At 48.7% G+C, this 26,353-nt stretch overlaps 1 protein-coding gene across 1 annotated transcript in view; it reads left to right on the top strand.

Annotated features, from left to right (window-relative positions):
- Window positions 1-26,099, top strand: part of LOC100464689 (nodal modulator 1) — a 65,936-nt gene extending 39,837 nt beyond the window's left edge. Inside the window, exons 18-31 of the mRNA XM_034670321.1 lie at window positions 1,859-1,954; window positions 4,540-4,758; window positions 4,845-4,927; window positions 5,799-5,958; window positions 6,083-6,209; window positions 7,625-7,738; window positions 8,619-8,746; window positions 9,703-9,844; window positions 13,447-13,530; window positions 14,685-14,795; window positions 16,643-16,744; window positions 18,212-18,331; window positions 22,651-22,743; window positions 25,457-26,099. Of these exons, the coding sequence (XP_034526212.1) occupies window positions 1,859-1,954; window positions 4,540-4,758; window positions 4,845-4,927; window positions 5,799-5,958; window positions 6,083-6,209; window positions 7,625-7,738; window positions 8,619-8,746; window positions 9,703-9,844; window positions 13,447-13,530; window positions 14,685-14,795; window positions 16,643-16,744; window positions 18,212-18,331; window positions 22,651-22,743; window positions 25,457-25,588 (1,711 nt within the window). The 3' untranslated portion in view covers window positions 25,589-26,099. The remainder of the gene's footprint in view (window positions 1-1,858; window positions 1,955-4,539; window positions 4,759-4,844; window positions 4,928-5,798; window positions 5,959-6,082; window positions 6,210-7,624; window positions 7,739-8,618; window positions 8,747-9,702; window positions 9,845-13,446; window positions 13,531-14,684; window positions 14,796-16,642; window positions 16,745-18,211; window positions 18,332-22,650; window positions 22,744-25,456) is intronic.
- Window positions 26,100-26,353: the final 254 nt, after the last annotated feature.

Raw genomic sequence — 26,353 nt, 5'->3', positions numbered from 1 at the left:
TTGATGTTTCCACCAGCAGCACACAAGGGTTCCTGTTTTCCCACATCCTCACAACATCCTTTACGGTCTTTTTGATTTTAGCCATCCCGGTGGGCGTAAAGTGGCCGCTCACAGTGGTTTTATTTTGCATTTTCCTGGTGAATAATTCAGTGACTTCTCTTGGTTCCCGAGGTAGAGTACATGCTCTTTGCCGCTGTGTAGCCGTCCTCAGTACGATACCTGGCCTGTAGTGGGTGCTGGTGCTCTGGCAACATTTGTAGGATGAAAGAGCAAAGTGAATGGAGAAACCCAAGTCTTCCCTGGTAGGAGTTGCACGGGGGCTTCCTTGGTGTGATGAAAACAGCAGAGGTAGTTGGAACTCATTTCAGGTTTCTGTAGGAAACATGGCCAAAAGGTGGGTTAGTGACCGTTTGGGGGACTAAATCGTTAGGCTTCGCTCCTTCCCGATGCTGTATTCCTCCGGCAAACGACATACGCTCCTAGTCAGAGCTGTTACCCTACGTAGACTCGTGGCGTGAAAGTGTCCTCTGCGATTGTTCCCATAAATTCTTGGGCCTTCCTCTGCTCCGTGCTCTGTTTTAGGAATGTTTCTAGGAAGGAAGTCAGGCTGTGGTTATCTTTCGGATCTTTAACTGAATCTGTTAAGTGGAAAATTCTCGGTCTCATTTGTGGTCGAAATGTACTTCCTGTTCCTTCGTGTGCACATCCCCGTTAGCTTGGTCTGTGCAGACGAAGCTAGTGTGAGTTGTTCAGTTACGGAAAATGAAATCCTGAGCTTGTGAGGGGCCATGGAATGGACTGGGTTGTTGAGAAGAAGCTGCTTCCGGCAGTGGAAAAGCATCTCGGATCCCATAATTGCGCATCTGCTGCGTGTCGTGTGTTCGAGTGAGAGGCGCTGCCTGTGGGTTCTCGGTGCTGGGAGGGCTCAGTGTGATAGACACCCTCCTCTGAAGATGACTTTTGATTTCCTGGCTGCAGGTGTGTACAAGGTGACCCCTCGCTCCTGCCACCGCTTTGAGCAAGCGTTCTACACCTATGACACGTAAGCTGGGTGTTCACTGCCCCGTGGTGTGGGTGAGCCTCCCCTGGAGTAGAGTGGGCACACAGCTCTTCTTCGGTTATTTCTGAAAAACAAAAGGATGTTTTTTTCTGGAAGAGGTAAAGTTAGGTATTAAAAAGAATTTCCATGTAGGGATTTTCAGATATACATATATATCTGAAATATATATATTAATATAATATTTATAATATATGATATAATAATATAATTATTGTTATTTAGAAAAAGAGCGTGAGCAGAGGGTGGGGAAGGACAGAGGGAGAGAAAGAATCCTAAGCAGACTCCTTGCCCAGCGCGGAGCTCGATACAGGGCTCAGTCTCACGACCCTGAGATCATGACCTGAGCCAAAATCAAGAGCTGGGCGCTTAACTGGCTGAGCTACCCAGGCGCCCCGACATTTGGATAAATTATTGAGGACATGGAGCTGCGATCTCTTTCCCCAGAGTTCTGTAAACCCAGGATGGAAGGCTGAGGTTTTCAAGTGGCATAAATACCATCTTGGTTAAATCTTCCAGCCCTCATTGATGGGAGTTTCTCAAACTCCAGCCTCCCATTTTTACATTGTTTACAAACCCTGGAGGGTTTCACCGGGAATTGGAGGTGTCAAGTTTTAGAGCAAAAATAGTTTATGCTTTAAAACACTGATAGGTGTGTCAGGGATTACCTCACCCCAAACTTAGAGCAATTTCATGTAGTATATTTCAGGGTCAGAACAGTTGCCCGTGAAGGGTGTGTCTGTGATCCTTTGAGATCAACTAGGTGATGTTGCTGGTGTTTTCTTTCCGCTTGATTTATAGGTCGTCACCCAGTATCTTGACGTTGACAGCCATTCGCCACCATGTCCTTGGAACTATCACCACTGACAAAATGATGGATGTCACTGTGACAATCAAGTAAGACTCGTGCTCCACGGTGGTCTGAGCGCAGGAGGGTGGTGGACGAGGCCTAGGGACTTCTCTAACAGACACTTGGGAAATTATTTTTGATTTCTTATCTCTAGGTGTGTATACAAATGGCCTTCCCTCTTACAGGACATAGCCGTAAATTCACCACGGCCTTGGTCCTCTCCTTTTATGATTTTGGAATTAACTGAGGATTGAGGGAGAGCCTTTTGACAGCTCGTTTTAGTGCCTTAAATTTCTGTTTGAACCCTTTACACTTCCTGTCTTGGCTAAGGGGGGAAAAAATTCTCTGCCTGTTCACTGTATTTCAAGTGTTTTAGCAAATTCAGAAAAATTGCCTATTTTCCTTGAGACCTTTTCTTGAAGGCTGGGCAAGGAGAGATGGCACCTGATAGACGCAGGGTCGTGAGGGAGAAAGTGTATGAAAGGCAGTCCCTCACCGAGGGTTAGCTTCACGCGAATGTTCCCTTTGAGAGGAATTTTTACAGTGTGGTGAGGTGCCTCTGACACCCTGTTTTTCTCGAGAAATGAAAGAATTTTGGCCACATGACCATCTTTGTGAGAGAGAATGGAAACCTTGAGTAAATTTTCCCCCTCCTTACTTGAAGCGACCTTTTCACCTATCTCCGTCTCTCTGTCCACCGCCTTTTCCACTCCCCCATCCGTGCCGAAAATGTCTGGAGAATCTTCGCTGTTCAGGGCCAGCCCCTGTGTTCATGGGACTTAGAGTCTCACAGGGGACACAGATAGTCGTCACGGTGTTGCACACAGAACTGTGAGGTTGCATCTGCGGTGAGGGCTTTGTATTGGGCCCCCTGAGGATTGGGGGGGCCCGCAGGGGAGGCAGGCTGGTAGGGCCAGCCCATGGTAAGGGTCTTTGCTTTGTGCGTGGACAGTATGGCGTGTTTTAAGTAGAGGGATGACTTTTTGCTTCAGAAAGCTGCCCCTGGCTGCTGAGTGAACAGGTAGAAGCAGCCCACAAGTGGACGTCCCTTGAGGCAGGAGTCCAGGTAGGAGCTGCTGGGGTTCAGCCAGACAGATGGTAGTGGGCTGGGGAGCAGTGGGCGGCTGGGAGGTTGTGGAGCAGATGGAATTGACAGGATGTGGCAACACACCGACCAGTGGGGTCAGGCGGGATGAGTGTTGGGGACAGCTCTTGGCTTCTGACTGAGGAGAATGGGTTGAAGGGGTGCCCCCTTCCCCAGGAAGCCAGGTGTCTAGAAGATGGACTTGGGAATGTTTCTTGCGGGCCCAGAACTGTGCCTGGCGCTGGAACAATGGCTTTCACTAACTATTCTTCTGCTTGGAAAGGAGCAATTACTGGTGGGACTTGAAATTCATATTCTTACTAGAAATTATAGTCGTGACCCTGTGTTCCCTTATTTTCAGTCTTTTTTGAGTTCATTCTTGTAAGCTCAGAGGGGATTTGGTTTTGTTTGCTTGTGCTGGGGCTTGTATGAAATGCGTGTTCCAGCTAGACATGGCTGCCTGGATCCCTCCTGGGGATCTTGTGCTCCCCGGGTCCCATACTGGTCTCCTGGTTGTTGCCCTCCACAGACCCACTCTTTATCATCTTTCTAGATGGTCCTTTCTCCTGCATCCTGTACCCAACCAGTCCGTGCACAGATCCTTGGCTTTACAATTGAAATATGCCCGCCATCTTGTCCCTTCTCAGCGCTTTACCTCTGTACTCTGGTCTGAGCCACTGTCTCTTGCCTGGATCTTTACCACAGCCATCCTACCTGGCTTCCCTGTTTGGGTTCTTGCTTCATGACAGTGTGTTTTCCAAGTGGAAGACAGAGTTCAGCCTTTGGAAGAAGACATCATGTCATGCCTTTGCCTGCAACTCCAGTGGCTCTCCATCCTACTCTGAGTGAAATCCAGGGTCCATGCCGAGGCTTGTGAAGCCCTAGTCTAACACCTGCTCCCCCGTGACCCATCCGATTCTTCCCTGGGTCCCTCTCTCCAGGCCACCTCAGTCTCCTTGCTGTCTCCCCAGGGGAGCTCCCTCTCAGGCTTCAAGGGCTTTGACCTTGCTGTTTCCTTGCTCACCATACTCCTCACTCAGGGAGCCCAATAAAGAACAGCACCCCCACATTCCCAGCACTCTTTCCTTCCACACTGCTTTATTTTTCTCCGTTGTACTTCCTTGACATTTTCAGTCTATCGTCTGCCTCTTCCCACTGGAATATGGATTCCACATGGTTAGGGAATGTCATCTGTCCAGCTTACCGGTTCTCTAGCAGAGTGTGTTCTCAGTTAAGGTTGAATGAAAAAATATGGTGGTATGCAAAGACCTCCACGTCCCACGGGAAATCGGATGTGTTCTTCAAGTCATAAAATAGTTCATCCCAGCCGAGATCTACTAGATCCTGCTACCATCACAAAGAAGTTCAGTTTTTATTTTTTAAAAAACTATTGGTGTGTTCAGACCAGAAGCAGGGTGTGCCCCCGTGGTGCTGTTATAAGGGGTTTGGTTTTTCCCTTACTGATGACTCCTTGTTGAAACGTCAGATTGCCACCGACTACAGGGATAAGTGACCACGTGCTCTGGGCTGCTCCTTCCTTTCTTCCAGATCTTCCATTGACAGTGAACCCGCCTTGGTCCTAGGCCCCCTGAAATCTGTGCAGGAACTGCGGAGGGAGCAGCAGCTGGCCGAGATTGAGAGCCGCAGGCAGGAGCGGGAGAAAAACGGCAAGGAAGATGCGGGGGAAGGGAGGAGCAAGCCCCCCGTCCAGGAGATGGTAGAGGAGCTACAGGGTCCCTTCTCTTATGACTTCTCCTACTGGGCACGGTAAGCGCTCTATGCTGCCCTCCATCCTGACGGCCTTCCTAATGGAGGGCGGAGCCAGCCGCATGCAAGTGTCTTCAACGTTTTAGGTCTGGAGAGAAAATCACTGTCACACCCTCGTCTAAAGAGCTGCTCTTCTACCCCCCGTCCATGGAAGCCACCGTCAGCGGAGGTAAATGTCAACTCCGTGAGCCCGCGACACGTCTCTGCATCCGTTCCTTTACCTGCATTTAAAAACGTATTCCGTGTCGTTGATATCATGTAACTGTCTTTGTAAGACAGCTCCCTAAATCCCCTTCAGCACAGAGCTGTGACTGCTTGGCGAGTGAGTGAGTAAATGGAAGGTCTCAGTCGATAGAAGTAGCTGGTCATTAGAATTTGGGCCATCTCTTTGGAGAAGGACCACCAACTTTTTTCCCTGCATTTTTAATTTGCCACCAAAAGGCAAGTGAAAAAGCAAAGCCATCACTTGTTGATATGTGGGCATTAGCCGTCATATGTCTGAACTCTTCGTGGTGCTGATACTTGTTGGTAGGGGTGAGGGAGGGTCTTCTTGGGACCAGGCAATTAGGAGTGATGGCTGGTGGAATATTTGTTATTGGGCTTTCGACCGTTTCCTCTAGCGGTATGGGTTCATTAGATCCTGGGCATGTACGTGATCCGTGTTTGGAAGGGGGGCATACTGAATAGAGTGGCTCTCCATGGGGCAGCCCTTTTGGGGTGAGCTTCCGCCTTGGGCCCAGCTGCATAGCCTCTTAACCCGCCAGAAAGGCCTTATGACAACGGAGAGAGGGGTAGCGAGAAATCAGCCTTTTGTAGATTTGCTTCCTGATGTTTCCACCTGTTGAGCAAGGCCTTTCAGGGATGGAGGGAGGTGTGGGCCCCCCACCATCCCCTGATAATTGCAGTTTCTGTTATATATTAACCTCATTTGGAACTAGCTTCAGATACCTCCATTTCAGGCCCCTCTTTAGTGGGAAGCCCCCAACCAGAATGCCCTCTTCCACTGCAGCTAAGTCCTGTTCTGTTTGTTCCCTGTTTAGAAAGCTGCCCGGGGAAGCTGATTGAGATCCATGGGAAAGCCGGCTTATTTCTGGAAGGCCAGATCCACCCAGAGTTGGAGGGAGTCGAGATCGTCATCAGTGAAAAGGGGGCGAGCTCACCCCTGATCACAGTCTTCACTGATGACAGAGGTGCCTACAGGTAAGCCCCAAGGAAGAAGCACTTGCTTGGGACCTGGCGGGGAGCCCAGGCTTCCACGGGGCCGGCGAGGCCTCCTGCAGGTGTGACGCACAGCCCTCTCCAGCGTCTGCTTGCTTTTGTCTAGTGTCGGGCCCCTGCACAGCGACCTGGAGTACACCGTGTCCTCACAGAAGGAAGGCTACGTTTTGACCGCGGTGGAAGGAACCATCGGAGACTTTAAGGCGTATGCTTTGGCCGGCGTAAGCTTTGAGGTAACGTGTTTTTAAAAAGCGGTTTCATTGAGGTATAATAATTGACATACAGTAAACTGCACATAAAGCATATAATTTGATCGTTTCAACATATGGGTACACCCATGAAAATAGCGACAATCTGGCACCCCACTAAGTATCCTTGTACCCCTTTCCTCCCTCGTGCCCGTCCCTGCTGATCTGATCTGCTTTCTGTCACTGTGGATTAGATTGCATTTTCTAGAGTTTACACAAATGGAATCGTACAGGATGTACTCTTTTTGGGGGCTTCCTTTCATCCAGTGTAATGTGGAGACTTATTGACTTTAGCTTGTTTGCATAACTTTGGCAAGTGTTTGAAGCTTTCATCCTTAACTGTGTTCTGTGTAAAAGGACAGAATGTTCCTAGACAGGTATTTGATGTCATTTTCTCTTCCCTTGTCCCTCTTGGGAAGAAGCATGGTGTGTGGTGTCTAGAGTCAAGTCTCGAGGTCCTTGAGTGTGAATATTTTCAACATAGAGGTTCAAGGAAAAACACAGATGACATCACATACAAATTTCCAATTCTCTTGTGCAGGATGCATTTTAAAGCAAATTAAAAGACATTCCAACCAATAAGAACTCTTTAAACCATAAGTAATACCCCAGATTATCAGGAACTGCTAAAATTGATAAGCTAATGACAACCCCATAGAAAAAAGAACAGTAAAGTATAGGAAAAGGCAGTTCGCAGAGTTGTAGAAGTGACTGGTGAACATAGGAGAAACGTCCAATTTCAGCAGTGACTGAGGAACGCAAAGGAAGTTACCGTAGAAACACTGGGTTTTAAGTTAGATTCGTAGTGGTTAAGACAATGTCCATTTTTTGGAGAGCGTGTAGGGTCCCGCGTGTGGATGAATCACAGAACTGTAAGTGGTCACAGTCACTTTGGCATGCCGTGTGGTGTCGTCTTGAATTTGGAGTGCATGATGTCCCAACCGTTCCCCTAGGATTAGGGGAAACCCTAAGTGCACAGAGATACACATGGCCCAGGATGGTTCGATGGTCCCTTCTTTTCTGTTGTAAAAGTAGGTGGCCGTCCACCTGCTGCGGCCGGTTGCCCCCTGCTTTAGGATGCTTTAGGGGTGCAGGGCCATGTGGTGGGGCCCCATGCTTGATCCGCCTGCCCTCCCTCCCCTCCCCCGCTGTTAACTCGCCCATCGGTCAACACTAGCCGTGATGCTTATACACTCATGTGGACATAGAGGCAGTTCTGGAAGGCCTCACGCCAAACTTTTAACATGAGTTAACCCTGGGGACAAAGACTAAACCTTCTTCCCCCATTGGATCACATAAAAGAAACACAACCCAGAAGAGTTACCTCTTGACTTTTGAAATGTTATTTTCAGTGGGTAATAGGAGTCCACCTTGCTCTGCTGTTCCTTTCTCACCCCCAGATAAAGGCCGAAGATGACCAGCCCCTCCCCGGGGTCCTCTTATCCCTCAGCGGTGGCGTGTTTCGTTCCAACCTCTTGACTCAGGACAATGGCATTCTGACATTCTCCAACCTGGTAAGGTGTCCTGTAATTTACCACCTGCTGGTCTCCACCCGCCCCCTCCCCCCCCCGCCCGAGAGCGTGGGGACGCAGTGTGCGTGACTTAATGTATCGCTTGACAACGTGAGAACAGAGCCCCAGCGTGGAGTGTTTTATGTTGCTTAGGGGACCAAATGTAATTAGAGTATTGCTCTTACTAGAACTTAATGTTGCTGATTCATGTTCCCTTCCGCCAACACGTCTTGTTTTCTGGCCGCCGGCTTGTCACGAAGACAATGTAATTAATTACCCTGGCCGCAGCGGCTCCCCTCCTAGGCATCCCTCTGCTAGACCACGGCATCCCGTTGTTGATAATGCCGAGGCTTATTTGGTGGTTAGCTTGTGTTTCTTCTTCAAACCACGGTCCCCATGGGGGGAGGCTAGCACCATCCCCTTCGAGATGTCGTCCAGGGCCCTGACCGACGGGGCTCAGGAAGTGTATGTTACTTGGCCATTCCGTGAGTCCTGGGAATAAAGTGACGGCTACAGGGACATCGCCTGCAGGTGGTGAGGTGTATCTGAAAGATCAGACACTGTGCAGCTGCAGATCTTCTCTCCGCTGCTTAGTTGCTGTGTCTTCTCAGGGGAGCTACTTGACCTCTCTGAGCCTCAGTTTCTTTATAAAATTCAAATTGGCATCTGCTTCACAGAGGTACTGTGGGCACCTAACACCAGCTGCTATTAGAGTGGTCGGTGGAGTTAGTTTACGGGGGAGTTAGAGTCACCGTGTCTGTCTGTGCAGGAAGCCCTGGAGCTCTGGTGGCCACATTCCGGTCCCCAACGACCTTAGTCGCTCCCGGTTCAGCCATAGCTAGATGTGGCAGTAGAGACTCAGTTTGTGCTTGTCTCTCGGCAGAGCCCTGGCCAGTATTACTTCAAACCCATGATGAAGGAGTTCCGGTTCGAGCCATCCTCACAAATGATCGAGGTGCAGGAGGGGCAGAACTTGAAGATCACCGTCACCGGCTACCGAACGGCCTACAGGTGCGCAGCCCGCCTGCTCCCTGGGCCTCCGGGCCTGGACTGTGGAGTCTCACTCGAGCCTCTGTTTCCTGGGAACTCCGCCTCACCCCCATTCGGAAGCCAGAGGGGATGAGATAGCAAGTGCAGAGAGTTTTAACTGCTGCCTTTTTCTTCAGATTCTTCAAATTACTGATCTTTCACAAAGTCCCTATTCTGAAATTGGCCTGAGAGAGCCCGTTTAGTTGCTTAAAAATTTTATTTTTAAGAGCTTGAAAATCGAATTAAATTTTAAGAAGGAGGAAATGAACTCACTCGAGTAAGGCTTCAGAATGTTGAAGAGAGGATAAAATGTTATGTTTTCCTCCATTCCTTGTGTCCCAGCTGTTCACATTTTCCAGTGTTTCAGAGCACTTCCAGAGACTGCACAAATGCTGGTATACTTACACGATATACCGTATTGTAGCTGTGTCAGTGTTATGGAGCTATAAGTATATTTACATACTCACCCACCGCACGTATTATTTGTAAAGGTATACGGAAGCACTTGAGGTGAAGACTGATTGATCAGAAAGTAGAAAAATGGGCTGTTTTCAAATGAATATGTGGCATGAGAGAGAAACTGATTTCATTTCATTAGATGCCTTATTATTTAAAATACATTGTAATGAAAATAAGATAAAATGGATTAAAATAAGGCTTAGCCCTTTCTAATTGTAATTTTCTGGAGCATCCCGTCAAACATAAAAGAAGAGAAATTGATGACAGTCTTTCGGCTGGCTCAAGCCTTCGGGCAGGAAGGTCAGATTTGGAAGTGACACGGCCGGGACTGAGTGCCTGGGTCATCAGCGTACAGTTCTCCCCTGGGCTGTTTGGTACTGTAAATTGTTGATACACGCGGGACACTTGACCGCAAATCCTTCGTGTGCGTCAGGAAACCATGGGGATATCGTGTTCTGTTTCTTCTCTTGTCACTCTAGTTGCTACGGTACAGTTTCTTCTCTGAACGGAGAACCAGAACAGGGTGTAGCCGTGGAGGCCGTGGGACAGAGCGACTGTAGTATTTATGGAGAAGACACCGTGACAGATGAAGAGGGGAAGTTCAGATTACGTGGATTGCTGGTGAGACTTTGGACATTTTTTGTTAGTGGGTCTTTTGACACTGAGAAAGGGGGTTTGGGGCTGGAGGGTTAGGGCTCTGGAACCCTCCTAATCCCTGTTTTACATGGCACAGCTTACCTTTCATTGAGCACATTGGGTTGGGGTTTTGTGGCAAAATAAAGTTGGAAAACAGTGGGTCTGGTGCAACTTTTGCCTGGCATTGGGCGGTTTTGGCGTAGGCCAGGGCTCGTAGACCAGATGCCTTTGGGGCCAGAAGAGGCATGTGAATCGCCGAAGGATGCTGGGTGCACACTAGGGAGTGGTGAGGAGTGCAGAGAACTCTGGGGCAGCTACCGCTCTGCTCTAGCTCTTTATAGCCACGTGGGAAGACAGACTCAGCACTGCCAGATCATTTGAATTGTTAAAAGACAAGTCAGAAGTTCAGATTTCCATGTGAGAACTCCTGACTTTTAGGTGTCAACTAATTAAAAAGAAAAAAATCCCACAAACCCACAGCTTTGTTGTGTGGGCCACAACCAACTCATTTGTCCTTTTGGCTGTTCAGTTGCAACATTCAGTTTAGGGTTCTTGGTGCCTCCTCAGTTTGTATTTGTGCATTCATTCACTTGCTCATTCAGCGGACACTACCCATGTAGTGTGTGGTCACTGTGAGAGTGTGGGTTGGATAGAACCTGCTGGATTGGGCCCCTTGGATCTGGGCTTGGGTTCCCGGGCTTTCAGATTCACACACAGAATGTTCCTAGCTGACCACAGAGACAGGCAACAGGCTAACGCTTGCCCAGATCACGTGAGCTGAAATGTAAGCCAGTTTCCCAGTGTATTTAGATGCGTTGGGGCAAAACTGTTCTTTCCCCAAAATAAAAATACTCATGTCCAGGGCATCTCAGTGTCAGAAACTGGGGTACCTGGGAGGCAGGTTGAAGGTTGCCTGATAAGCTTGGGGTGTTCAAGCTGAAGGAGGAGGATGGACTTGGGGTGTCTTCTCTGTGTGGAGGACTGGAATTCTGATGGTCCAGTTGGATGCACACCAACTGGGTGCGTTCTGCGCACCCCGCTCTGCCCACCATTCCCTCCGTCTGGCATGTTCTCAGAAGAGTCGTCAACATGACGGTTACCTTGCCGTGCTTAGGAGTCCGCACAAGCCTTACCGCCATGCTCCTTTCTTGCTGTCCTCTGCCTGTGGGGGGGCTCTGCCCCCGAGGAGCATGCTGCCTCCAGGCCTGCTCCCTTCCTGTGGCAGTGGTTCCACGGAGACCAGACAGCCGGGACACCACGGCCTCATGCCACTGCTGCCAGGGCCAGGGAGGGTCATCCGGTCGTGGGAGCCAATGCTTGGCCTCAGGAGTTCAGTGCAGGCCCAGCCTTTGCAGCTGGTCCTTTGTTGGCTGCACGAACGCCCTTCTGCTCTGTCTGCCCCGGTGTGAATCCCGCCTCCGTCATCGCTTAGCTGTTTACGTTCAGGCAAGGGGTTTTGTCCTTTGTGAGTAGTTGTCCACAGTGAGTAGTTGACAACGTCGACAAACAGAACCTTCCCCCGAGGCGGCCCTCACCCAAACTGCCAGCTCAGGTTTTGGTTTATAGCTTGCTGGGCGGTGCCTGTGGAGGTCGGGCTTCGGAGAGCCTCCCTTCCCCCGGGTGAACTCTATCTGTGTTCTTGGCCTACCTCACTCTTACGGTTGTGGGGACCCAAAATCTTCATCGCTTTCTGGGTTCGCCCAGCATCTTGCTGGNGGGCTCGATCCCATAATGCCGGGATCACGCCCTGAGCTGAAGGCAGACGCTTAACCGCTGTGCCACCCAGGCGCCCCAGACATGTTCTGCTAAACTCACCGACTTAACACATTTTATGTAATTGAACCGAATATTGTTTCTTTCTCCGGCGCGGTAGATTTCCATTTTAATTGGTGCTCTGAAGACACCCTCCTCCTCCTCCTTCTAATAGGTGTTCGTTTATTAGTGCTCTCACTGGTTTTTAGAGTCGCCCTGGTGGCTGCCCACGCCTTCGTGTGCCAGTCCACAGTTCTGGGGGGACATCCTTAGCCATTCCTCAGCCAGGGTTTGGGATTCGAGTGCCAGTCTCCCAGAGGACACGAGGCTGGAGATCCCATATTGGTTTTCTAAGGAAACCAGTCAGGATTCGTTCATTCATTTCACCTTTCCCCGCACTGTTGTCAGGAGATCTTGGGTGAGAAGCTGCGGCATTCAGTCAGGATTCGTTCATTCATTTCACCTTTCCCCGCACTGTTGTCAGGAGATCTTGGGTGAGAAGCTGCGGCACTAGATTCCACTGCCAGAGGATGAGGGTGAATCCCCGAGTTCGTCAGCCGGGCCCCGAGCAAGAGGGGGCTGGTTGGGATGGAGCAGCTGCCCGGACGGGCTCCCGGTGGCCCAGTTGCGGGAGCTAGTAGGCAGTGCCGGCCCCTTTTCTGCCCAAGTGACTACTCTCGTCCCTTCTTCTCTGGGGTACAAGTAGCTCTTTTGAGCTGAACCTGATACTGCCAGTCCTGACTGAGCTGTAAAGTCAATGAATGTGTCTATTGGCGATCATAAATTTGTTCTCAGTTTTTAAAAAAATAATTAGCTTTATTGTCTTGTAAAGGTGCCATGTGCTCATTATAAAATAGCTCAAGCAACATGTCCAAACGGACAGAATCTTGAAAGGGAAAAAACACACCCTACAGCTATCAAAGCACACGTTATTTTAGGAGACCAGAACCCTTTTATCCATGCTAGTTTAAAAATAAACAATCACATCTTAGGGTTGTCCCCTGATAGCTGCATATAGACACCCCTGAACTCGGCCTGATGCTTTAGATCCTAATGTGTGAGCGGGTCAGTGTGCTATTGATCAGAAATTGGTTGCTCTGAGGGGCGCCTGGGTAGCGCAGTCGTTAAGCGTCTGCCTTCAGCTCAGGGCGTGATCCCAGCGTTCCGGGATCGAGTCCCACATCAGGCTCCTCTTCTGGGAGCCTGCTTCTTCCTCTCCCACTCCCCCTGCTTGTGTTCCCTCTCTCGCTGGCTGTCTCTATCTCTGTCNTTCTTACTCTGTCACAAAAAAAAAAAAAAACTTAAAAAAAAAAAAAAAAAAAAAAGAAATTGGTTGCTCTGAAAGCTTTCTTAGAGTAATGATTCATTTGGTGAACTTTATGTATGCCTGTAAAACTGAGCAATAGAATAAAAAGTTTTTGAGAGAACAGATACTTTTAAGAAGAAAATTCTCAGATCTCACTTGGCAGAAATTATTCGGGAATGTCATCGCTGATGTCACTCCACGAGTATATGCAGGCAGGGGCGGGTGTAGACAGCTAGGGAAGAACGATTTTATCAGAATAAGCATATTGTGCTTAGCAGTTTTGAAGTAGGAAGCCAAATCTAATTTTTCTTGGGAATTGAAGGAGCTGCAGACGTTCAGATACATGTTCCTTCACCAGGTGCTTCTAAAAGGGACTCTTAAGAAGGTTAACGGGCCGCGGACTGGGACCGGGGGTGGGGTGGGGATGGCGGCGTGGTTGTGGTGAGGGCCGGTGGTCAGAGCAGGCTTGGGTGAGGTTCCGGGCGGCGAGCCCCTTCCTAGAGACCTGACCCCTGGGTTTGCTTTGCAGCCGGGATGTGTGTACCACGTGCAGCTCAAGGCAGAAGGCAACGACCACATCGAACGGGCGCTCCCCCACCACCGGGTAATCGCGGTAAGCCATGAAACTGCGGCGGCTGGATGATGGTATGAGCGCTCCCCTGGCTGGCTGCCTTTCCTCTGATGTGGGGGGAGCTCCGGGTCCTAATTAAGGGTCCTCTTAGAATGGTGCTGTCTTCACAAGCAGCATCTCCTGCGGGGTTTAATGAGCAGCAACGCTGTCATGAATCCGGAGGGGAAATTGGAGCTGTTGTCTCCTCACCGCCCCCCGGCAAACTCTGATCATTATTCTCCACGTTGAGGATCTCAAGGTCTAAGTGGCATTTCAGATCAAGGGAGGGTAATAAAGACAACATGGGCTTAATTGGTGGCAGGGGCACCCGATTTTCTTATATCCAGATGACCTTGTTTTTTCCACTTGGTGGAGTCTCTGGATATTCCAGATCATGACTTAGCTAATTGATCCCTAAAGAGGCAGTTCTCTCTCCAGGTCACGAGGAGGAGCTGGGAATCATTTGAAGTGAAGCTTTTCTCCCACAGAGTGACTCTGATATGCTAGACTGAGGGTTTGGGTGGGATGGTGGCGGGGGGGGAGGTTGCTGCCTCTTGGTGGCTTGATTAGGTGGCATTAGGCATGAAGGTTATGAGGGGTCAGGAGAGAGCGGGCCATTTAGGACCATCTGGCTGAGAAGTGGATTTTCTTGACGTCTTTATGGCATTTGGCATTTGAAGTGGCTATGAGGACAACATCTTACAGTTGGCGTGTTTCCCTGCCATGGTGGCTAAAGGCCAGGCACGGACAGTCGTGGGGACCAGGGGTTGGCAGATATGGAAAAAGGGACAAACGGGAGGGCACACACCCACCCGTGGGGCAGCTGTGCCTCAGCTCCTGCTGATGGCTGCCAGGCAAACACATCTGTCTCTGTTTTCAAGAGAGCCTGGAAAATCTGGCTTTTTGTGTGTATGAAATTTCTCTTTAAATTGTTGGCAAATAATGGAAACTTAGAAAAAAAAAATCCTGTGCTAGTCAAAGTAAACATGTCGCGGGCCAGCCGTAGCCCACCTCCTTACTGTCAGTTTGTGCCCTTGGACTTGGACTATTGAAGAGGTGAAGTTTGCTGTGAAACAGCGCCTAGGACGTCACCGGCTAGAGTAGAAGTTCCCCTCCCGGCTTCCTCGCCTCCAGCATTGTTCCTGGTCTCTTTCTAGGTCGGTAATAACGACATCGATGATGTAAGCATCATAGTTTTCCGGCAGATCAATCAGTTTGACTTAAGTGGAAACGTGATCACTTCCTCTGAGTATCTCCCTACGTTATGGGTAAGGCTGGCTTTTTATGGTGAGAGCGTTGTGTTCTTTTCGGCTCTGAGAAGAGTGGGAGCGGGATGTGTGGGCCTGCCTGGCGCTCGCTTTAGCATGCTGACGGTGGAGGTGCTGAGGGCTGAGGCTGAGAATCCCGGTGTGCATCTGGGAGAGTGGTTGCTGATGGCCCGGAGAGAAAGGCTTTGTACTTTCAGATAACTGTTTGTTTAGCTAACCCGTAGAAATAAATCTTTGGAAGCATTGTGGTAGCAGCCTAATGAATGCTCCATACAACCTAGAGTCTAAACTGGAAAGGAATTTTAAGGCAGAGTGCCTTGTAACTTTTAAAATTCTGTCCAGGGTGGAGGCGGTGGGCAGAGGACTAGGAGTCGGGCAATCTGAGCCGTGTCCTGCTCACCCCGCTGCCACGGGTAGTCACTCCATTCTCGTGGACTGTGGTTTCCTCCTCTGTGAAACACAGGAGTTGGGACTCAGTGACCTGTCAAGATCTCTTCAGGTCCTAACCAAATCTTGTCTGCAGTTGATGAAATGTTTATACCCTGCTCGAGGATCCCTTAAAAAATGTCCGTGAATTGCCATGGGAGTGTGTTTCTCAGAGGTGCTTGTAATTTTATCCACGATGACACTTTTGAAATGGCTGAGAATGTGCGCTGAGGTTTTAACTCACCTCTTAACTTGCTCTTCCTTCCAGGTTTGCAAGCATGTTGTCTATGGGGGCCAGGCGGGCAGGGCCAGAGCGAAGCGGACTGGGTGGGCTGTGGGGCAAACTGGAGCAGATGGGAGGGGATGGCACCCCTCCCTGTCTCCATGTGATTGTTGTCCTGTTGGAATCCTGGCCCAGGGTTGGAATCACTTCCCAATTTTCCAGAGAAGCTGGAAGTTATAGTTACTTGAAATCACCTGGTTTTTAAACATAGGCAATGAATTCAGATTTGCTCAGAGCGCCATATAGGGCACAAGAACACATACGTGGTCTTGGATGTGACCCATTGGCCTTCAGTCTGTGACTTTCATTTTCGGAAAACACCCATGAGTTGTCTGTTCTATATAAAAGTGTTAGCTTGGGCCCTGGGGAGGACGACTGTGACTTTCTCCTGTGGCAGGTGCAGGGAGGAGCCCCCAGAGCCTTCAGCCTCAGCCAGGACTGTACCTCCTTTGCCTGTTCCACTGCTTGTCATGAGAATGAGACAGGCCAACGAGAAAGGCTAGAAACAGGACTGAACTGCTTCTGGAAGCAGCCTGGACAACCAAATGCCAAAGGGGAATGTGTTTTGAGCTTAAGGAATTCTCGTGGGGTTGAGGGTACAGCATATGGAGAGGCTGTGCCAGGTGGGCCGGACCCTTAGTGATGTGGGTTGAGCCCCAGGCGCCACCACATGTAAATTGTGCCACTTTTTAGGTGGTGCAGGCTCGGGGCCTCCCGTCGGCTAGTGGTGACGCCTTCCAGAGCCAGGGTTGGTGACGACGAATGTGTAACATGCCTGTTGCTTGCCCGGCATTTGTAGCTGTAGTGGAAGCTACTCCTCTTCATAGTATCGTTATACTAACTACTTACCATCTTAAGCATTAACCTGAGTTGCCAGAATCGATTTTAAAATCGTAGCATTTCTATGCAGGTCACAGAACTGTGAGTCTCAGGGGATGGGGGAACGCATTATGTATTCCGGCCGGGGGCAGGTGGTTTCTCTGTCCAATAACCACGTTGCCAAAGAGCCTTCTCCCCCCCCCCCCACTGCCCCACCCAAGAAATAAGCCATCCCGAGGAAGAAGCGAAGTGTTTGAAAGGAAATGGTTATTGTGTTTTAATTTCAAAAGCATGCCCTGCTTTGTGTTCTGCCCTCCAGGTAAAGCTTTATAAAAGTGAAAACCTTGACAGCCCAATGCAGACGGTTTCCCTGGGCCAGTCCCTCTTCTTCCACTTCCCGCCGCTGCTCAGAGATGGCCAGGTAACGAAGACCTGTGGCTGCGTTCCAGCTGGGGTCTTCATCTGAGTAACTCCACTTCTGAGTTTAGGGAAAGACTTCTCTCGTTTCCCCACCCCCTCATACCTCTTTGCGGAAACGGTCCACATGCTCTCTGAATCAAAGGAGGTTGGGCTCTGTAAGGTTTATTTTTTCTTAATTTGCTCTTTTTCTGTTTACAAAAATGGTGCACATCCATGCCAGGAGATTTTTTGGTGGGGGGAGTGGAATCAGATATAATCCCATCATCTAGAAAGAACCCTGTTCACATGCTGATAGGTATTGTTTGGTCTTTTTTCATTGTGTGTGTGTAAATATAAACTCACACGTATATTTGTTTTAATAATGCAAGGCTGGGACTCTTTTGTATGTTGTTTTATAGTCTGCACTTTTCAGTGAAGAATATATCAGAAATCTTTTCCCCATCATTAAACCTTTATAACGTGGTTTTTCATGGTTGCACGATAGTCTATAATACAGGAAATGCTGTAATATTTAACCAAAGCCTTAACGGTGGACATCATTTACTGATTATAGAATGTTTATTATCAAGTGTATTTGGACACAGCAAGCTATTGTAGTTGTCATGGTGAGAGCAAACTTTGCAAAGAATTCGATTCTTTCCTCGTGGGCCTGGCATGTGTTTGACAGTAGTGAACCTACATATGACGTTCCCTGTCTTGGCTTCTTACCACCTGCCCCAGGGATGATAAACTGTGGCCCTTTTTTGGCATGAAATGGCTGCAAATGTAAATGTAAATGGCTGTAAAATAATGAAATAGGTTCCAGTGGACATTTGGAGTTGCTCCCCATTTCTCGAGATGCCCTTTGTAATCGCCACCGTAGGCAGCACCGCTCTGTGGAACCCACATGGGCTTCAGGGTCAGACTCCACCTGGGCTCACCGCCCACTGTGAGGTGGGAGCAGTAAGCCTGACCTTGTCCATGGCTGAGAGCAGAGCAGCGTCTGCCTCGTGCAGTGCTCATGGTGCCTAGCATGCAGCTGGGGCTCCGCACGCAGGGCTGTGACCGCCACCGGTACCATTCCAGAGATGCGGTGTTCTTAGAACTTGCTGGCTAATGAGCCACTTAAGTATCGTCCCTTAAAAGTCAACCTCATTTTGGATTGAAAGCAGTCTGCTCACTTGGATCATGTATTTCCCTCATCAGAAATGGCTCGTAATAACTTTCTATGTTTCATAAAGTCGGATCCTCAAAGGACCACAATTATGTCGCTGTTGAATATACTCATACAGCAGTGCCCCAGGCTTTGAAAGCTCTATCAGACGACGCCGTCTCTGAGGTGCCGGGGACACACGGTTGTCACTGATGGAATAGCCCACTGAGGTTCCTGCTCTGAAGTTGCTGACCTTGGTTTGGATGTGTGAACTTGGGGATTTCTATAAAAGCATAAAGTCCTTTATAAAAGTGACTTACTTTTGCTTGTGCACAGAACTACGTCGTGCTGTTGGACTCCACGCTCCCCAGGTCCCAGTATGACTACGTCTTGCCTCAGGTTTCTTTCACGGCGGTGGGCTACCATAAACACATCACCCTGATTTTTAATCCCACGGTAAGGAAAAGGGGGAGTTTAGAAACAGCCGATCGGGGCGGCAAGAGAAGGAAAACCGCACAACCCGTGCTCCGGGGTTATTAGCGGAGGGAGGACAGCTGTTTGAGGGCCCCCAACTTCGGGTCCCTTTTGCATTCTGTATTTCCCTAAATGCTTGTCTGCTTTCTGAAGTGCTGATGCCTTCATTTCCCTCTGAGGAGGAAGCTGTCAGTGAGGGCAGGGGATGTGTTTAGGTCAGCGGCTCAGGTGTGACTTTGGGAGAAGGGTCACCATGTTGTCATGATGGGGGGTGTTGTGGTCCTTCAGCAGGAGGCACGGGACACCTGACGTGCCCCAACTTCTAGAACCAGGTGCCAGTTTACAGGAAGTAGAGAGGACGCAAGAGCATATAAAGGATGCCTCAGGGATCAACAAAGTATAGGTTGTGGGAAACTGTGGGACATTAACCTGGAACTTGATTTATTTGACAAATTGCAAGAGAGAAAAAGAAAAAACCCACACAGATGGGTGGGATACCTGTAGATTAAAAGAAACTTGCCCGTTTTAAGAATTTCTGTTATTTTATTTTTTTCTTCATTTTTTAAAAAAGATTTTATTTATTTGAGAGAGAGGAAGAGAGAGAGAGTACAAGCAGGGGGAGGGGAGATGGAGAGAGAAGCAGACTCCCCGATGAGCAGGGAGCCCAACATGGGGCTCGATCCCAGGAACCTGAGATCACGACCTGAGCCGAAGGCAGACGGTTAACTGACGAAGCCACCCAGGCGCCCCAAAACTTGCTTGTTTTATCAGCTGCTTGCAATATGTAGACCTCATTGGATCCTGTAGCAAACAGACTAAAAAACAACGGAACGAACAAAACACACATTCATGAGATAGTTACTTAGACCAGTGCCTCCCAAAGCCGGCATGCGGTGGAGTCACCTGAGGATTAAACGCACAGGTAGGTAGTAAAACAGAAGTCCGGCCCCCGAGCTACTGCCCTGGTCACCGTCGGAGGCCTTTCCAGCGTGAAGAGTCAGAGTTCTGTTTTTTAAAAAAGCTGTGTGCAGAGGAGCATTAGCTACTCCTTGGTCCTTTTTAGCGGCTGCGTTACATAGCGCTCCTCTGTGTGGCCGTCCGTAGTATGTTCGGGCAGCCCCTGCCAGATGGACTTTGGGGTTATTGCTGGTTTCCTGCTGTTACAAATAACCCGTTAGTGATCGGCCGTGTGCGTGCATGTGTTTGAATGCTTGTCCATCTTTGGAATGGACTCTCGAGAAGTAGAGTTGCTGGATCACAGGGTCGTTCATCTGGAATCTTGCTGGATGGGGCCGCCTCCCCTCCATGGGGCTGTCCTGTTTGCATTCCCACCAGCGATGTATGAGAGCGCCCCTTTCCCCAACAGAGTATGTGGTCGAAGTAAAGAATTTTTGCAGTCTGGTGGATGAGAAATGGTACCTCCACGTGGCTGTCCTCTGCATTTCTCATCCTTCCACGTGGTTAAGAATCATTTTTTTTGTTCCCCTTCTGGAAAGTGTTGAGTTTTTTCTAGATTGTTGGTCTTTTTCATCTGTTTTGGAAGCCCTTTGTCTAGGAGGGATTCTCACCCCTTGTGAGATATGTTGTACCTATTTTCCCAATTTGTTTTTTCATTTTATCATTTTTCATTTCATTATGCAAACGTTTGTTTTATTTTTTATGTTAAATGTGTCAGTCTTTTCCTTATTGCTTCTGAATTTTGAGTCATAGCGGAAAGTCTCCCCCATTCCCAGTTTTTAGAGGAATTTCTTTTTCCTCTGATACTTGCATGGTTTCCTTTTGTACATTTCCATCTCTATCCATTTGGAGTTTTTCTTGGTGTAGGGTGTGAAGAATAATTCCAAATTTATCTTTCCCCCTTGCAATCAGGTTACCATTTTGTGCCATCCTAGGTGGGAGGTAGGTAAGAATTATTTTCCGCCATCTAGAGGTGAGACCCAAGGAGAGACTAAGCAGTCTAGGTCACCGGCTTGTGCACAGCACAGCTAGGATTTGAACACAGCTCTTCTGCTTTCTGGGCATCTCTGATGAGGGGCTTGTGCTCAGTGACTTGGCAAATATGATCTTACCTGAAGTAAAGAGTTTTTCTGATGACTCCAGGAGGAAGCACTTTCCTCGTTCCCCATAGTGGAGACCTGGTTAGAAGGTGCCGAAGAGAGGAGCATGCAGGGAACCATCTGTCCCTGCGTGGAGGCACATTGCCAGCCCAGTGAGAGCAGGGGGTCCCTGTAAAGGGCACCAATGGTGACTGTCTGTGACATTCCCTAGGGCCCCCGCCAGGAGACTCATCTGAATCCAGGGAGACACTTGGGCAGCTGGTGGTGGGAACAGACATGCTGCTGGGTGGCAGCCAAGCAGCCACCATGCCCCACAGCAACTGCCAGGAATGCGTCTGTCACTTTGTTGCATGTGGGACCAGGGTGCCAAGTGACACGTGCAGGGCATGCCCACTCCTGCCAGGCCCGTGCAAGGGATTCACTGCTGATCCCTACAACAGGCCTTGTTGGGACGTGCCGTTCCTTTTACAGAAGCTCAGAGAGAATAAGTGACCTCCCCGCGATTAATCAGCAGAGCTGGGACTCAGAATGAGGTGGTTTGTCTTACATCACATGGTTTCTAGAACACTATAGCTTCCCGGTGGGTGGCTCAGCACTGTGAATTTATGAAGGCCTGCGTAAGGACTCTGCTTTACTCTTCTGTTGACGTGCAGACTGAACCACATCATTGATTTTTTTACTCAGTATTTCATGCGCTGCTTGGCATTTTACGTAGCTGATCTCTTTGAACCTCACATTCCCCTGCAGTAGGTGCTGTTCGGATCAGTGCCACTTAATAGTGAATGAACTGAGGCTTCCCGTGATTGCCCAAGGTCACGTGGCCAGACCCGAGACTTGAGCCTTGTTGTCTTCATCCCTCTGCAGCGTCCCCATTAAGTATTTATTTCCGGGGAAAATGTGCTGGGATCCAAGACATGTCAGATAATCCAGGAGTAGGCAGTTTCCAGAGGTGGAAATCTGCTCCCATCCTGATTCTTTGACTTTTAAGAGACCATCCCATTCTGCCTCAACCGTCTCGAGTAAAATGGCCCCATAGTCATTCTCCAGCCCAGACACTCTTAGATATTTTGGTTGCAAGACCCTATTACCAACTGTTCAGAGTTGTTGAGAATCTGAGAGAGTTTTAGTTTATATGTGTGTAATCTATCTTTATTTATTATATTCCATTAGCTGTCAGAGTGACGATGTCATCACACGTAGCTTCTGAAACAGTCCACTGTTCACTTGTGAGAGCACGAACATGAAAAAGACACGATAGCGTTGTTATGAAAATAGTTTTACCTTGAAGATCTCCTGAAAGGGAGTTCCCAGACAATACTTTGAAAATCAGTACTCTGTGCCCTTAACTTGTTCTATCATTATCTGAAAGTTTCCATGTATTTGTTTCCTTTGTGGGGGTGGAGTGAGCTAGGGTGCAGGTTTGTTTGCTAGTACAGAGACCCAAAATCTCAGGGGCTTTAGGAAGATGGAAGCTTGTCTTTCAGCATCCAGGACCGAGCAGTCCAGGGATAGTATCAGGGACCCAACCTCCCCCTCTCTTGGGGCTTTGCCATTGCCTAGCATCTCCCCCTTCTCACAGATGGCATGCCTGGCAAGCAGGAGGGGAGGACACACCACTGCTTTTAGGGAACAGCCCGGATGTGTTACCGAACACTTGGCGTTCATATAGCCTCGGCCAGAATTCCGTGGCTGTCCCAGCTACAAGGGAGGCCGGGAAGTGTGTGTAGTCTGATGGCCCAGATGAAGGTTGGGGGTTCTTTTGGAAGAAGGGGCGAATGGCCACTGGGACACAAGTGGCACCTTGCCTCCTCCTCACTGGGGCTAATCTCTGGGACCAGCTCCTTTGTCACTGTGCGCCTGAGCCTAGCATGGTATGTTCCCAGTACTCCTTTGTAGGAAAGAGCCCCTGTGTGTGGCTGGGACTCGGCACAAGGTGGCCCTTCTCAGCCACGGGAATTGCCTGCTCTCCACAGTGCTTGCTTTGCTCAGGTAGGGGAGGAAATAGGCCTTGTTACCGGCATCTGTCTGCCCCAGAGCAGCAGAGAGCAGCCGGGAGAGTTTGGGTAGCAGAGGATTCACCTGAAAATGTACCCAGGTCACTACCCTTGCTGCCTGTGGAGAGCAAGAGCTGGGTCACGTGGGGTGCTGGGATCCTGGCCAGGTGGGCCGGGTGGGCTGCGGGGTGGTGGGTGGCAGGGGAGCGGAGAGATGGTAAAGCAGCAACGGTACTCTTGGTGTCTGCAGAGGAAACTTCCTGAGCAAGACATCGCACAGGGGTCCTACATCGCCCTGCCTCTGACGCTGCTTGTCCTGTTGGCTGGCTACAACCATGATAAGGTAGGAAACCCAGAGGCCTGGTGAGAAAGTGCCATGTGCTGGGCAGTGCCCTCCCACACAGCTGGGAGGGGGCCCGTGTTACAGAAGTTAGCATGTTTCGGGGCCGGAAGGGTCTGTGAAGGCCTCAAGTCCTGTCCCCTGTCTTTCTTCCTTTCTTTTTCTTTTTCTTTTTTTCTTTTCTTTTCTTTTCTTTTTTCTTTTCTTTTCTTTTCTTTTCTTTCTTCTTTCTTTCTTTCTTTCTTTCTTTAGTTTATTATTATTTTTTAATGTTTCAAGTATTTATTTAAATTCTAGTTAGTTAATATATAGTGTAATATTCATTTCAGGTATAGAATTTAGTGATTCTTCAGTTGCACATAACACCTAGTGCTCATCACAAGTGATCCCCATTACCTGTTTCACCCATTCCCCCAGCAGCCTCCCCTCTAGCAACCCTCAATGTGTTCTCTATAGTTAAGAGTCTCTTTCTTGGTTTGCCTCTCTTTTTTTCCCATGGTCATCTGTTTTGTTTCTTAAATTCCACATATGAGTGAAATCATACGGTATTGGTCTTTCTCTGACTGATTTCACTTAGCGTTACACCCTCTAGATCCATCCATGTTGTTGCAAATGGCAAGATTTCATTCTTTTTGATGGCTGAGTAGTATTCCGTGTGTGTGTGTGTGTGTGTGTGTGTGTGTGTGTGTGTGTGTGTATCCATTCATCAGTTGACAGACGCTTGGGCTGCTTCCATAATTTGGCTATTGTTGATGCTGCCATAAACAGCGGGGTGCTTGTACCTCTTTGGTAAAATACCTAGTAGTATAGCTGCTGGGTCATAGGGTAGCTCTATTTTTGACTTTTGAGGAACCTCCATACTGTTCCCCAGAGTGGCTGCACCTGTTTGCATTCCCACCAACAGTGCATGAGGGTTCCCCTTTCTCCGCATCCTCCCCAACACCTGTTGTTTCCTGTGTTAATTTTAGCCATTCGACTGGTGTGAGGTGATATCTCATTGTAGTTTTGATTTGTATGCCTTGATGATGTTAAGGATCTTTTTATGTGTCTGTTGGCCATCTGGATGTCTTCTTTGGAAAAATGTCTGTTCGTGTCTTCTGCGCATTTCTTAACTGAATTATTTGTTTTTTGGGTGTTGAGTTTGATAAGTTCTTTGTAGATTTTTGGATACTAGCCCTTTAGTAGATATGTCATTTGCTAATATGTTCTCTCATTCGTTAGGTTGGCTTTTAGTTCTGTTGACTGTTTCCTTTGCTGTGCAGAAGCTTTTTATCCTGATAAAGTCCCAGGAGTTCATTTTTGCTTTTGTTTCCCTTGCCTTTGGAGACGTGTGTAGCAAGAAGTTGCTTTGGCCGAAGTCAGAGAGGTTGCTGCCTGTGTTCTCCTCCAGGAGTTTGATGGTTTCCTGTCTCATGTTTAGGTCTTTCATCCATTCTGAGCTTATTTTTTGTGATGGTGTAAGAGAATGGTTCCAGTTTTTCGTTCTCCTGCGTGTGGCTGTCCAGTTTTTCCAACACCATTTGTTGAAGAGACATTCTTCTTCCCATTGGATAGTCTTTTCTGCTTTGTCGAAGATTAGTTGACCATAGAATTGAGGGTCTGTTTCTGGGTTCTCTATTCTGCTCCATTGATCCAGTACCATACTGTCTTGATGATTACAGCTTTGTAATACGGCTTGAAGTCTGGAATTGTGATGCCACCAGCTTTGCTTTTCTTTTTCAGGATTGCTTTGGCTATTCGGGGTCTTTTGTGGTTCCCTATAAATTTTAGGATTGTTCGTTTTTGCTCTGTGAAAAATGCTGGTGATACTTTGATAGGGGTTGCATTAAATGTATAGATTGCTTTAGGTAGTGTAGACATTTTAACAATATTTGTTCTTCCAATCCATGAGCATGGGATGTTTTTTCGTTTCTTTGTGTCCTCTTCAGTTTCTTTTATAAGTGTTCTATAGTTTTCAGGTACAGGTCTTTTATCTCTTTGGTTAGGTTTATTCCTAGATATCTTATGGTGTTTGGTACAGTTGTAAATGGAGTAGATGCCTTGATTTCTCTTTCTGCTGCTTCGTTATTGGAGTATAGAAACGCAACAGATTTCTGTACATTGATTTTGTATCCTGTGACTTTACTGAATTTGTTTACCTGTTCTAGCAATTTTGTGGTGGAGCCTTTTGGGTTTTCTACATAGAGTATCATGTCATCTGCGAATAGTGTAAGTTTGACCTCTTCCTTGCCGATTTGGATGCCTTTTTTTTTTTTTTCCTCGTTGTCTGATTGCTGTGGCTAAGAGTTCCAGTGCCATGTTGAATAGAAGTGGTGAGAGTGGACATCCCTGCCTTATTCCTGCCCGTAGAGGGAAAGCTCTCAGTTTTTCCCAATTGAGGATGATATCAGCTGTGGGTCTTTCATATATGGCTTTAATGATGTTGAGATATGTTCCCTCCAGCCCTACTTTGTTGAGGGTTTTTATCAAGAAAGGGTGCTGTGCTTTGTCAAATCCCAGGCCTCCTTTCAAGGCCACAGACCTCTTGTGACATCTTCCCTAATCCTCAGTTGCCGGTCACTGCTGATCCTCCCGGTGCAACGGTCTCAGCTTTGTCTTGAACCTGGGTGGTGCCCTGGCAGAGGAAGGAGGTGTACTGACGTGAGACTCCAGTGTCCTCCTGGGCAGAAGTGTTCTCCTGGCACCGCCCCCCCTCACCCTCTCTCTCTTTTTCTAGCTCATCCCCTTGCTGTTGCAGTTGACAAGTCGACTGCAGGGCGTCCGAGCTCTTGGTCAGACAGCCTCTGACAGTAGCGGCCCAGAAGACGCAAAGAGACAAGCCAAGAAACAGAAGACAAGGCGGACGTGAGGAGGAAGAGGGGCAGGTGAATCTCATTCAGGACAGGCCACCACCAAGGGGCCACCACCCACCCTTGGCGTCAAGCGTGCGTTCGACTGAGCTCAGCGCGAGCTGTCTGCCCCATGCTGCCATCGCCCTCGCTGCCCGGGCCTGCCCTCCCCCCCCCCCGTCCAGTCCCTCAGTGCAATGCAATGAATGGACCCTCCTGTCACTCTGCTGAGCACAATTTATTTTCTGAGTTGAAGATAATTTATTATTAATATTTTTTGTCAAAAAGTATTTAAGCTGTGCTAGTGGTGTGAGAATGTATCTCTTATTCTTTAGCGTTCATTTTCTAGAATTCCAGTAAACACAGGTTTTCGGTCCGCTAATGAAGGACCTGTCGGATTTGCCTTGTCCCTTAACCTCCCTCTGCGTCTGAGATCCCTGCTGGAAACTGCACAACCTGTAACTACTACTAGGAGGGCTTGTGAGGAGGTAAAAATCAATAAAGCCGCCCATTCATGTGTGTTGTAGCTGATCTCGGATGTATCTCTTTGGTGACAGTGGCATAAAGCAGGGGTCATAAACAGATGCCTTGAGGGGCACACAGGTCCTGAGTGAAGGGCCGGGGCAGGAAAGTCCTCAGCAAGGGGGAGGTGGCCCACAGCAGCTGGCTTTGGTCTCAGCCATAGGAGAAAAGGAGGGAAGGATTTGTGGCAACATGAGGCGTGTGCCCACCCCGTCTAAAGGAGCCCGAGCATCTGGGCTCCAGTTCACCGGTGCGCTGTCGGA

Source organism: Ailuropoda melanoleuca, chromosome 10 (assembly GCF_002007445.2).
Source record: "Ailuropoda melanoleuca isolate Jingjing chromosome 10, ASM200744v2, whole genome shotgun sequence".
Lineage (NCBI taxonomy): Eukaryota > Metazoa > Chordata > Mammalia > Carnivora > Ursidae > Ailuropoda > Ailuropoda melanoleuca.
The sequence above is the reverse complement of the archived record's forward strand: the minus strand, read 5'-3'. Positions and strand labels throughout refer to the sequence as shown.